At 38.1% G+C, this 13,559-nt stretch overlaps 1 protein-coding gene across 3 annotated transcripts in view; it reads right to left on the reverse strand.

Moving 5' to 3' along the window:
* Positions 1 to 992: 992 nt before the first annotated feature.
* The window catches only part of ddah1 (dimethylarginine dimethylaminohydrolase 1), a 91,919-nt gene continuing 79,352 nt past the window's right edge, over positions 993 to 13,559 (reverse strand). For all 3 annotated transcript variants that reach the window (XM_020702490.3, XM_078946031.1, XM_004068032.5), the window contains 3 exons: positions 12,643 to 12,762; positions 7,202 to 7,345; positions 993 to 2,886 (listed from right to left, as the gene is read on the reverse strand). In XM_020702490.3, the coding sequence (XP_020558149.1) occupies positions 2,767 to 2,886; positions 7,202 to 7,345; positions 12,643 to 12,762 (384 nt within the window). In that variant the 3' untranslated portion in view covers positions 993 to 2,766. The remainder of the gene's footprint in view (positions 2,887 to 7,201; positions 7,346 to 12,642; positions 12,763 to 13,559) is intronic.

A 13,559-nucleotide genomic window follows, 5' to 3' on the forward strand; every position in this document is an offset into this window, starting at 1 on the left:
GCAATCACTGGCCAATTCATCAATACTGTTTTCAATTTTTAAACAAAAACATGTGACAATGCTGCTTCTCTTCTTTGCTGCATCCGTGAAATGTTGCAGCCTGCACACTTTAAACCTTTTGCATTCCCTTATTACTCCATCTATTGCTTCTCATCTGTTTACTGTGTGTTCCCTGGTTTCAGTGGAATGACTCACATCTGCATTTTTCCAACAACCCCTCCTGCTGAAGCTTCGATGAAGAAGACAGAGTTATTTGACAGTTTTTATCTCAGGTTTGTGTCTTTGCCATCACACAAGAATGCACGTTGTTATATTTAGACTAATGAGCCAAGAGCTCCATTTAGGGTTTGACTTTCCATGACTGGAGTGCAGGGCGTATAGACACAACCGAGTGGCTGATTTGGCAATATAGGGGGTTTAAATAAGTAACATTACATAAATTCTAAATCTGTCAGAGTTTCTATTGAACAAATTGATTTTTTTGTCAAAGGTCATTTTGTAATCAATGAAAGTTTAACCCACTTTCTCAGTGCTCTTCCCAAGGCAAAACTAATGATGTAAAGGAAAATACTGATACACATAATGACAAGGGCATTTACAACTTCTGCAGTATTGTTTCAAAATTCCCAAACTGAGTTTATCCAAGTGACTTCTGGAATTTAAAACTCCCAGCAACCATATTAACTAAGTTCTTAACTTGGGTCGTGTCAAATCCTGACAGCACAAACTGAATAAACTGTAAAAATAAAAATAAAACGAGGATAATTGTCCACTAAATTATGCAGTCATGTATCAAAGAATGAACACCCTCCTTAGGTTTCACGGTGATTTCAAACATGATTTAGAGACACTGATGTTTGACAGGTCTAAAGCTGAAAAATCCTGAGTGAGTGTGAAATTGTTTTTTTAATAAATTACCCTTTTGTGTTGTTACAAATTACAAACATGTAATTATCAAGAGGAATTGGCCACTAAAAGTAAATCAAAACTGCTTATAGTTCATGTCTGTTAATTTTAATGTCAATAGGGAGAAGTGACAAAGGTTTCACCCAAAAAAAGAGAAGAGCCTCATCTCAGGCTTCACAAGCCTAGATTAAAAAGTGAAATATCAAAAATTCTAATGACAAAGTGTGTTTACATGGAGAGATCGCCTGAAGAAAGCCTGTTTAATCCCAACAGCACACATTTTAAACAGATGACACTTAAGTTACAGACCCATAAGTAACAATGTTTGGTAAGCTTTAAATTCTAAACTTGAAATTATTCATACCAATGGTCAGGCATGGTGGTGGTGGAATGATGATTTAGTTACTTCCAAAGCCTAGGCATTTTTGTACTCACTGAGTCTAACTTCATGTACAAGCAAGCAAGGAAATGCAATGCCCAAAGCAAACTCCTAACACAGACTCCATTGTTAACAAAATCATATTTGAAATAACATTTTTGCAGGTTTCTGCAAAGTTGTTGAGCCTGAAATGCACACCCACTAAAGTTTGGACTAAAGTCTACAGAGGTCAAGCCTATACACAGAGCATCCAAGCCAAAAAAAAAAATGAGATCACAACTCAGCCAAAATTCCTATGACACTATACCGTAAATTAGTAAATGATGCGCTCTGATGGAAAAACAGAATTTGATGAACAAACCACCGAATCATGCAGCAATATTACAATTTTAGTTTATTTTGAAAATGTAGTCAGAACTAAGCTACTTTTTATTTTAGTCCTGATTTGCACAACCTCAAAACTGAACACATTGATGGTAGTTCTTACACTGGAAGCAGGATTAGTTTAGTGCATCTTAATCTGACGTCAAATTCCTACAAAATTCAAATTATTGTTATTCAACAGGCCTAGACACATACATGAGTACACTAAGACACGAAAAATGGATTCACAGTTATTGTGGTGAAAAATGTTAGCTACTTTTGCAATCAACTAAACATATAAGGAATATAACTGTATTGTTTACAACTTTATAGTAAGTATACTTTACAATAGCACCCAAAGTATTCATTACACAGATCTGGATGTTCTGATGCTTCCAGCACCAGAGCTCTTCCTTGTGGTTCTCTGACAGAGTTGTGAACATCAGGCAGCAGCTAAGGCTTGAAAACCATGTGAGCCCAACAACTAAGTGTCTAATTATGGGATATTATCTATCCCTCATCTGATTTAGGAACACATTTTTAATCACTTTTCCAAAGTGCTCTGAGGGGAAAAGAAAAAAAAAAGAGTTTGAACTGCTTCACAGTTTAATTTTTTATGTGCAATCCAACATCTATTGACACTTTTTAAGCCATTTTAGTTTAATTCTGTCTGTGTTCTGTATCTCATGGGTATATAGTGCTTCAATGACATGTTGCATGTTGTTGAGTGTATATATGGTATGTGTGAATGTCATATATAAGTATAAAGACTTGTATGAGTTTGTCTTTGACATGTTCATACATTTTAAAAAGGACAAAATCTTTGGAAGTTTCACTTCTTTCACATTCTTTTTGGTGGCGGGGTTTTTAATATAAAGTGACTTTCATTAACATTCAATCTTTGTATCCTATGATCAGGTTTTTAGTCGTGTGCATTTTGTCACACTGTGCAAACATTCCATATAAGTCTAATTTCTTTCATTTCCAATCAATTTTGTTTCATACTACATAATTTAAGTGCTCAGGTTTTTTTTTTTTTTTCTAAATCTTGGCTCTATAATAGGCTCAGACAGATTTCGTTTGTCTGCCTCCCACTTAAGGACCTCTAGAGAGCGGGCTTAGTTGTCGGGCTTCTTCTTGTTGATGAGCACAGAGCAGCAGGTGAGGGCTCCATCCAACTTGACCTTCTCCAGATTGGACACAGGGATCAGCATGTGGTCCTTTAGCTTCTCAAAGACCTACGAGGCATATAGACAAAAGAGGAAGTGGAAGTTACATCCTGGACATATCAAGGATTATTTGCATTTCTACAAGACCCTGCAATGGAGTGTACTATGCCTTTGGCCACTGGTAACTGGGACAGGCTCCAGCAACCCTATGATCCCAAAGATTCAATTCAATTGTATTTGTATAGCCCAATATTACAACAATAGTCGTCTCAATGGGCTTTCTAATAAACATGAAATCATAAAGAACATGAAGTCTTAAAAATCAATTAAAATTCATCCCTGCCCTTAGACCCTCCATCTCTGTAGGAACAACTTCTAAAAAAACGGATTCGGGAAAAAAGAAAAAACCTCAGGGATTTCAAATTGGGGTTTTTTTTGGGCTTCAGAGAGCTGTTTAGTAGGATGCACTGGTTTATTGTTACAAGACAGGCATCTTTGTTTATGGACCCTGCTCCTTAAAGGGAATTTCCCTGAGTGAAACACTTTTTAAGAGCCGACAGCCTGTTTTGCAAAACTGCAAAGACTGTGTTAGTCTTTGACAACTGGAGCATAACTGACATCAAAGATAGAGCATGGACATCAAACTGCAGCTTTCTAAGCTATCTAAATTGTGTTCATGTGGTAAAATCAAATATAAGCCAAAACACTTGGCAAAAAAGTTTCATGCTGTATAAACAAATGTGTGGATGCTTATATGGCTGATATTGAACGCCACTTTTGTTGCAACACTAATGTTAGGTTGGGCTTTTTACGGGCTGTAAGTTAGTGGCAGAGCATGTGGACAGATGGATGATGGGGATGGGGGTGGGGATGGGGGTGGGGGTGGGCTCACTCTGAGTCAACGGTCCATCCCCTCAAGTCAGAGTAGAATTTCTGAAACTATGTCCAAGAAAATGACAAGTTTTTAATTTATTTTTTTTTTTGGCCTAAAATGACACAATCATAATTAAAAGACCACTGGGGACACAGATTGAAAGATGATCTGAAGGAGGGGGTTTAATAAAACTAACACATTTTGGTTATATTAAGTAAAATTTTAAACAATTAGCTAGTACATAAGAGAAGTTGTTCCTGCAGAGAAGGTCTGCAACACTTGTTTACTCTTACTTTCCTGTGGTACAAAGCCCAGAAGAGACACATGAAGTTAAAGAGCCAACATTAAAGGTTTCCTTGTCTCCAGGCAAAAGCTGAAAAAAAGTGGGAGTGAGAACTATTACAACATTCTCTAAAGACCCTTGTAAAGCAGTGTGTCACCCTGTGGACATTTTCCAGAAGAAAACCACTGTTTTCCTACTGCATGTCCAAAGCAGGAGATTTTTCTCTTTACAATCTTTCTTCAACCCTGCTGTGATACAGAGTGAGGCCTTAAAGCTCAGCCGAGGGGACCAACTAAACTCATTTATGTGTCATGATGCAATATGGCTGACAGAGCTTCTGGTGGTGTACTAAAGTTCTGATCCAAAGCCAGAAATCAAAGCTGATCTGATATGTAATACTAGAAATCATCCAAGATGGAGCCTTGTTCTAATATAGTAAATTGAGGATGGAGAGACGATACATGGGTCTTGAACTGTGCTTATAGGGAGTGGATGAGTTCTAACCAAGCCCTCAACTTTTCATTCTAAATTTGATGCTAACCAGGAAGTATCATATGATACAGTTCCTTAGAAAACCACTGGAGGAAGGTGTCAGATAAGTGCAATTCTCCATTGACTCCAATGTTAAAAATGTTCATTTATTACCAAAAAACTAAATTCACGTACATGGTGGTGTCAAAAACCTTTTGAACGTACTTTTCTTTTTTCAATCCATACCAACATAGGCTGGGGGAGGTCATCTGTTTTTTGAATGGAATACTTGAGCTTACCTCAATGCTGTATATAGAACAATGTTGAGTTAAGTAGACTTGAGTCGTAACCATTCTAATTCAGGCCTTATTGTTTGCCATGCAGAATCCAATGAATGACATCAGGGACTATTTATATGAATGTGGTTCTAACTCAACAAACCATATATTTTAGACCTAATTCAGTGCATTTTAACCCTTGTGCTACCCTATGACCCCACCCTTACATTGACATGTTCTCCCTACCATGACAAAGGTGGATAAAGGTGGAAAGGATTTCATGTAATCCATGGACACCAGTGAGGTTCACAAATCATTGAAGAAAAAAGGTTCAGCGCACTGTCTAGTGGGTCTAGATGACCCAACTCCCAATGTTAAAGTGCCTAGGATAGCACAAGGGTTACATCATGCTCAAAACCAAAGATACAGCCTATGAACATTTGCAACAATCCTTAGCTTGTTTTGCTGGATTCTTACCCAACTGTGTGGGCAAAGGCAAAAAAAGTACATTAACAGCATAGTCCATCGATGCATTTCTCAATAAATCCAAAAACTTTGAAACAATGGAGCATCTTCAGTTCTGCCTACATTTGGTCAAACAATTCATCTTTGGTGCCTATAGAGAACAAGAAGCGTGCAAACCGTGTTTTATGCTGCTAAATGCAGCCTTTGAAAAAGAATCACACAGTACCACACAAGGAATCTGGGAATCTGAGTAGCAAATTTGGGGTCGAAAAAAAAAAAAAACATGATTCAAATGTGGAAAAAAAAAGTGGTGTGAAAGTCAGAAGGATTTGACTTTCAGGAAAAATCAACAGGTGTTTATGCTTTCCTCTCTGGGCCAGAATGATTAATGGACAAGTATTACTGCGACCATATAACAGGAGGAAAAAAAAGAAATTCACAGTCAGAGCTGTAAGTCAGGATAGATTGAGCTTTCACGAAACTCCCCTAACTCAACATCCGTAAATCCCCTGCTCTTTATAGCACCTCTGAATCCAAAGGGTGTCCTTTTTTCAATCATTTCCAGCCAAGTTCTCATTATGGTGGTTGAGATTTATATATCGGGTCAAGTTGACTCAGTCCTGCTTGGTGGAGATTGGCATATTTTCACCAAACCCTATTTTTTTCTTCTCCCCTTGTTCATTTTAAAGCAGAAACCTCTCAAATCTTCCCCACTGTTGACAATTAAAGATGCCCCTTCTCCACCCGTTCCTGACCCCACCAGTCCTCTCCCATGATCTGCCGCCTTTGTTAGGGGAGGACTCTTATGCAACTTTAATAGCAGCTAAAAATAGACCAGGGGTCAGGACAGGCAGTATTTGGGGTAAGAAAGGAGCAGATGTCGTGCAGCGCTTCAGGATAATTGTGTTGGCAAATCTCTACATCGGTTTCCCTCGGGAAACATGTTCTTATTGTGCAACATGACAGCAGACAGTAAAAAAAAAAAGCTCCTGCTGTTTGACTGCGCGTTTTGCTCTTAATATTTTTTACATTTCACGTTCATAAAATCACATCAAAGGCTAAATTCCAAGTCAAACTTCTGGTAAGTTTCAATGGCAATAAGGGAGAACACATTTCCCAGAAACTTCAAATGTCTCGTTCAGATGTGCATAAAATAAACGGATCCGTTTTATCAGGCACAAGTTGAGGTCCCTCTGAGACCTCGCTGTGGATTAGAGTCTAAAGACGCGTAATTTAGTGAATTCCTTTCTCTAAAAAGAACTTTCTTGGCTTAGGGGTTCAACCACAGAGTACATTTTGAGGTCTGAGTGCCGTTTTCTGCAGATTGCAGGTTTATTCCTGTGAGAATACTTTGATTTATTGCAATGTGGAGTGACCTCAAGCATCAAAACAACAGAGCTACTGTCCAGCCAAGCTGCATTTAAGAAATATGTGTCAAGGATGAGAGTCAAATTTGATGATATTAATGTAGTTCTATGTCAGAGAAAGAGCCTGAGCACTATTATGATAAAGGAAGACTTGCAGTTAAGTGTACTGTTAATATCCAGGAACAAGAATAAAATAAACTTTGTTGTGCGGCCACATTGTTCTCCAAAAGGCTTAAATATAAACAAAGAAATTTAAGCTTTTTGGAGATTTTGTTGCATTATCTGCAGATTTATGACTACGTAAAAACAACATATGTTTAGGAGTTGTTACATTTATAATGTGCATCTTTACGCTCTGCGTGCACCAAATTCGGATGTTTACTGGTAATTTGACGGCAAAGTGTCACTTCCCCTCAAAGTGTAGGTCTCTTTGTTGAGAAAGAAAACAGTCCTGACTGTGGTCAGTATGGTTCTGCAGGGTTCAGCGGTTTTTCCTCCTCTGGACCAGATAAAGAGCAGTTCTCTCAAAATCAAAGCCACTAAAACTGACCTGGATGTTCCAAAGGTGGTCCATCCTCCAACACATCTCACCGCAGGATTGTGGATGACTGTAATAATGTGTTTAAGTTAAGCTAGCAGAAGTTACCTTAACGCTCTCTGGAAACTCATCCGTGGTGCAGTGCAGGAGCACGTGGCCCTTGTCAGGCAGGTTCATGTAGATGCAGTTCGCGGCGAGGTCATCAGGCACGGTCAGCTTGTCATAGCGATGGTCGCTCATTTGTTGCATAATCTGAGCAGTCAGAGACATAAAGTGACCCCTAAGTAAGAAAACAAAGCTTGCCAGTTTACATGATGTTTGACTAAACCAGGGGTCTGCAACCTGAGGCTCCAGAGCCACATGTGGCTCTTTCATTCCTTTAATATGGCTCAATGACTATAATGAATATCTGCTAACAATTTAGATAAAAAAGGAGTTTATAGCTTTAGTTAATATTTTTAAGTTAATTAAGTTTCATCTTTTATAATTAGATTTTTAAGATGTCAAAAAACAAACTGGTGGCTAATGGTCTAATCTACTGTCAGAGTGGTTCATCATAGAATAAACGTAAAGCTCATGTTCTTGTCTTCTGCTGCACAACAGGGTCTAGTTGCTGTTGAGAGGAAAAGTTCTTAATTCTATAATTGTTGTGCTTTATTAAAAATGGATTCCACACTACTGTTGTTATGTTTGTTTTTGATGGTAAATGAAGATAAAAGATCAGGGTATAATGATAGAAAATGTCAAGTTTTTTTTTACATTTTAGTTCATGTAAATCTGCTTTTTTATTTTGAAAGGAGCTTGTATATAATTCTTTAACACGTAAAAAAAGATATACACAGAAAAATAAAACACTGATATAATTTAGTTATTGTAAACAATAAAAACTCAAATTTCAGAAATTAATTGCTTAACACCCAGATTAACCATAAAATATATTTTTTTACGTTCTTGCTGGGTTTTTGGTCGGTAAGAAACTGGACCAAATGGCTCTTTTAGCACTAAAGTTTGCAGACCTCTGGACTAGATGTTTAGTTCAAAAGCAAGAGGCTTTTCAAGGAGCCAATTGTGAGAACACAGATGCAGACAGGTACTCTGGTTTAGCAACCCTTTGGATTTTTACATAATGAAAAGGTGGGAAGAAGATGCAATCAAGTGGAAGTCGGGAGTTTGAGGATGTTATGACCAGAAATGAGGCAGGTGCCTCTCAATGTTTATGAGTAGAACATGTGCAGACTGATGCCTCAGAGACGGGGAGGGGGGAGGAAGTGTCGAGCCAGTAATATGAGAAGCGGCATAAAAGTCTCACAAAACTGTGCACTCTGTTAAATGCATTACACATAGCATCAAAAAACTGTGACGTATCCTTGACGTACTTATAAATTTAGACTTGTAGCTGTGAGAAATTGGGATGACGCACATCACTGGGAGGAAACGGTGCTGTTTTTTGTTTTTTTTGGCAAAATAATTTTTGCAGCCAAAGAAAGTTTCATTTCAATCCACTTTCACTCCAAAAGGGCGTTTACAATAAAAGTTAACTCCTGCAAGAAGATTCTGCAAATAAAGATGACTTGGGTCTTTATAAAATAAAAAACATAACTTGTTAGCAAAGGATTTAAGCGGAAAGCAAATGTGCTGTTATGAGCACTTTGTCAGGGTTTTCTGGGAAAATCCTTTTCACAAACAGGAAATAGCATTAGTGATGCTGACTTAAAACAGAAAGAAAAGGAAATCTGTCACTTTTATGAGCTGTAAATACCATAATTGTACACCAAGTAAAAAAAGAAAGGCTAAAAAACTCCCCAATCTTTACAGAAGGTGCAAATGAAACTGTGAGAAGAGGCAGTGTGGGCAGTGTTGCAGCAAAGAAATGATACTGAATGACCTCAGTTATCCCAACAATGGACTTTTTTCTCTGTTGAGGTCAGGGAAATGTTTCTGTTCCCTGAAGGCAAAAAAAGAGATGATGAGGAGGAGCTTCTTTCCTCAGGCCAATTGGGCTCTTAACTGGAACAACTGGTACCTGGTCTTCCTGGACTCACCCCCCCGACACAACACACCGTTCTACTTTAGCTGTTTATGGTGAAGGATATGGTTACGTACTTTATTTGCCTTACGAAAGATACATTTTCAGGGATGGGTAAGTCACATGTCGTGTGTTACATGATTGCAGCAGCACTAAGCAAAGAACACCAGTTCTCACCAGTTCTCCTCACACTGAGATGTAACACTGACTCCACCAAAAAAGAACACACTAATTCCTTGAAAAACAACTTTTTTGATAAAGAGCAAAAGAAAAGGTTGTCTTTGAGCGGTGCAAGAAAAATGTCCCACACCTTTTGTCATGCTTCCAGGGTGCTTTTCTTGTCCTCGATGGTTTATAATCAGTACTTTAATTAGATGAGTTTTACTTCAACTAAAAGACAAAAGAGAACCCTGAGTTTCTACAAAACCATTCAGGCTGTCAAACAACATCAGGAAGTCAACCGTGTCTTTCTGCTGGATGGCGACCAAGATCCAGTTAAAACTGGAAACTGGACAGCCAAATGTGCTCAGTCAGAGGCACAAAAATCAGAGAATGTCCTGGAAGCCAAGAAAATGCCCATTTGGATGGGGGTTAACAAAAACGATGTCAACTTATTGGAAGTGATGCTCTTTCCCGTTATAATCAGATTAGTTTTTATAAAAAAGTTTCAAAATAATCCCCTTTTCTCCGAACACCACTAGCATGTCCAGAATACAAAACGCTGGGGGGTTCTTCCAAATCCCAAGAGGAGATTGAAACAGCTTCCTGTGGATATACCAGGAATGTTTGTTAGGGTTTTGACATAGACGTCATCGAAAGATGTAACTGCTCTTCTTGGGCTTTCCTGGTGATGCAACTGTTTGGTTACGTGGGGAATAAATACAATCCTTTCTGTCAGATGAGAATATATCCCTCCTCCAAAAAACCCAAACTAATTTAATTGTAAAAATGTAGTATTATTGGTAGATCAGAGACCAACTGTGGCTGGTGAGCAGCAGATGGATAGATTTAGGCTTTTGTTGCAAATGAAATTGACAATAAAATCCTACTCCAATGACAAACATGATTTTGGTGTTTTTTCAACAAATTTTTGTAGCATTTTCCTCATGATGGAGGACATATATAAAACAAATTAAGGGTAAAGCTGCGTGTTTTTCTTAATTCAGATTGTAATGAATCAGGTGCATGTTAAAAAAATGCCTTTTGAAAAGGCTCACAGTTCTGATCCAGCACCTGAAATGGGTGGGCCAAGGTCGACCAGCTCCACTCCATTCTGATGCATCCATTTGCAGACAAGTAGGTACATTAACGTCTTCATCTTCCTCGTCTGGCATCTGGCTCCAAATTGTATGGTTGGATTAATACAATCTGATCTGGTCTGATCTAGATATCAATGATAAAGTTGTGTGTTAATTGCATAGCAGAGGAATACCATGGTTTTTTGATAACAGTGTCGGAGGAGACCATGTAGGAAGAAAAACACAATTGTCTCTCGTTCAGAGCCCTGTGGGACACATGGGGTGCTTTGACAAGTATAAAGGACACAATGCAAATGAACAAACTTGTCTGTCAGATAAATATCAAGTATTTTACTGCCTAGTTCCTATTGTGTAGCAAAAAAATCTTTTTTCTTTTTTTTTTTAGAATTAGCTCTCATTTTATAAGGTCATTTCTGCAAATGTACTGTTTTTGTGGAGAACTTCCTAATTCCTGACATCAGTCCCTTTTTTCTAACATTTATTTTTTTTAATCATTACGAGCATCCAATGGAAACATAATATAAAATGAAGCAAAACCAAAGTAACAGCTCTAGAAAACAAAGCCCAGAGGAAGAAAATTCCACTACACTGAGAAATGACATCATTTATGAAACTGGAGTCTGAAAGAATCCTTGAGGTGGAGACCAAACACTGACAAGCAGAGAGTTATGGTTTCATGAATCAAATGGGGTTTTAGGAACAAAGGGTTGACTTATGACGCAAAACTTGCTCGGCCGTCAACTACAGGGAGGGGCTGTGGGCGTATAGGGAGTGGGTGCTGCAGCCTGTGAAGAAGGCCATATTTCAGGCAGATGACTTTATGTGTTAAGCTTGGCATTGATGGCCCCAGATGTGACGATACAATCCATCCGGTCAACATGCACCACTGTAGAGATCTGTTTTTAATCACACAAGAAGCAAATAATTGTAACTCAGTATCCAACTACTTTTATTATGTAAACTTTTTTTTTTCAAATCAGGTCAGATCCTCCACTTTTAGTGGTGAACATCCAAGACAAAACATACAGCTCCCTGAGGACAACATTACTTAGCCAAGCTCCGACTTTAGGTTTCACAAAACAGTCTTTGTTCCAAAAGCGCACAGACTAAGAGCCTCACTCCCATCAGAGCTGCATCTATATCCAAAACAAGCAGTTTGAATTCATTAAAAGTCTATTCACTAGATCTCACTCCCCTCTGTTCGAGAACATTACCTAATTACAAATGCAGGGCTGTTAAAAATCCTTTAAAACAGAAGCTAATTGCTGCAAGAGGCGGTGACGTAAACCCTGATCAGACAAGCAGTCTGCCATTGAGTTTTGCTGAAGGCCACTCCTCACTCAAATAGCTAATTACTGAGGAGAACAAATAGGGTAAAGATGTAATAAGTAAATTCTAGAGAATAAAAATAATTGGTCTGTTCATTTATTAATGTGTTCTAGTATAAAGCAAAGATTAATAAGCAGGGCTTTTTGGCCTTGGGAAGATATTCTGACTGTTGGGTAACATTCTTTCTTGACTCTCTGTTTTGAACTCAACCAGTAGGGGGAGTTATTCCACTTGGAGGTTAATTAGGCAATCTTCCTGAGAGGATCTGTCAAGGCCAAGGGTGTGTGCTCTTAAGTGTGTGTCTTCATGCTTGAGAAATGATTTATAGTATGCTGTACAACTGCATACTCCACTAATTTTAACTCATGTGTACCATTAAAAAAGGCACACATGCTGACATTTTGGAGTTCAAGGGATAACTGCAGGGGAAGGATGGGCCGAGCCTTATTGGACTCTTGATGTAAATTACCAATCTTTTTTGTGTCATAATGTAAGCTGTTTTTTCCCCCCCCTTATTTTGTCATTCTTTTAAATCCTGAGATTTCTGCTGCTGCACTTGTACTAAATGGTGTTGGAATCTTTTATAGCAACGAGGACAGACTGATTATTAGAAGGACATCTGCTGAAGCTGCAGATTAGCATGGAATTGGAAATTCTACGAAGGGATTAAAAGCGCTAAAAAGCAGTGAGTCTGGTCTAAATCAACAAGAGCAATGTCCTGTCTTGTTGGAAACTTTGTGAAATCTAAAAGACTAAAAAGAAACACAAGATGCAAGTGTTTCTGTATAACGTATCAAGCTGAGGATTAGACAAACCAAATCAGCTGTGTTAACTTGCGTCAGTCCAGAAAACATTACCAGTAAACTGATTTAGATGTTTCCATGACTACAAATGGTGAAAGCTTATGTACATTTCAGCCCCAGAAAACTTCCTACTTTGAGGGCCTTCTGAGCTGGGTCACTGGAGCCGATGACAATAAGGCCTGGTCCACCCATGCTGCAGAAGCTCTTCAGGTGCAGCCCTTCCAGCACTGGCACCGTGGAAACAGCATAGTCCTGCAAAACAGAATATAACAAACTCCATAAAGGACAAATACAAGTAAGGGATGATAACTTTATCCTTTTTTGGTACAAGAAGAATGACTAGTGACTTTAACATTTCGTCTTTTTTTAGTTGAAGTTTTTGTTTAGTTTTTTATATAGAGAATTTTAAATAATGTATATTTTTGCAATAATTATAACCAAACCTGAAAATCTTAAGATTACAACTTAGCAATAGTTTCCCTGCTTCTTCACCGAAGGAGAGTTTGAGTTTCTAAATTTTGTTATTTAGAATCCTAAATTTTAGAAAAAATGGGGCCGCAAGAAACAACGCAAAAGGTAGCAAGGTAGGTTGTTCCAGCTTCCACTTGGGAAAAATAATGTTTCCATCAAGTGTCTGGCAGAGGCAACAATACAACTTTTCGAATTTATTAAAATATCTTCAACGTTGTTATTGACATTAGAGAGCTGTTATTTTGTTTTCTCTGCTCAAGGGAACAGTGGATGAAGTTTATTTCTTGTAAGTGTCATAAACACAGCTTTGGAAGTTGTTGTTTTTTTTTTCCTAAGCCTTGGCATTGAGCAGCTTTGTCAATAAAATGTTGTACAAAGCTGATTCAGCCATGTTTCTATGATCAACGATTACTTTAACTGGCCATAATTCTATTAACCTACAGAGTAACCTGCTGTGTTTGTTCAGGATGTTTGTTACAAACAGTGTAAGCATAGCTAACTGTGTAACGCATAAAGAATAAGCTTTATTCACATTAAAAACTGCTGCGCTTTGGTTTTATTTTGTAACAATAAAGTTG

The sequence above is a fragment of the Oryzias latipes genome, chromosome 4 (genome assembly GCF_053564925.1).
Source record: "Oryzias latipes strain Hd-rR chromosome 4, Olatipes_Hd-rR_3.1".
In the NCBI taxonomy this organism is placed as follows: Eukaryota; Metazoa; Chordata; class Actinopteri; order Beloniformes; family Adrianichthyidae; genus Oryzias; species Oryzias latipes.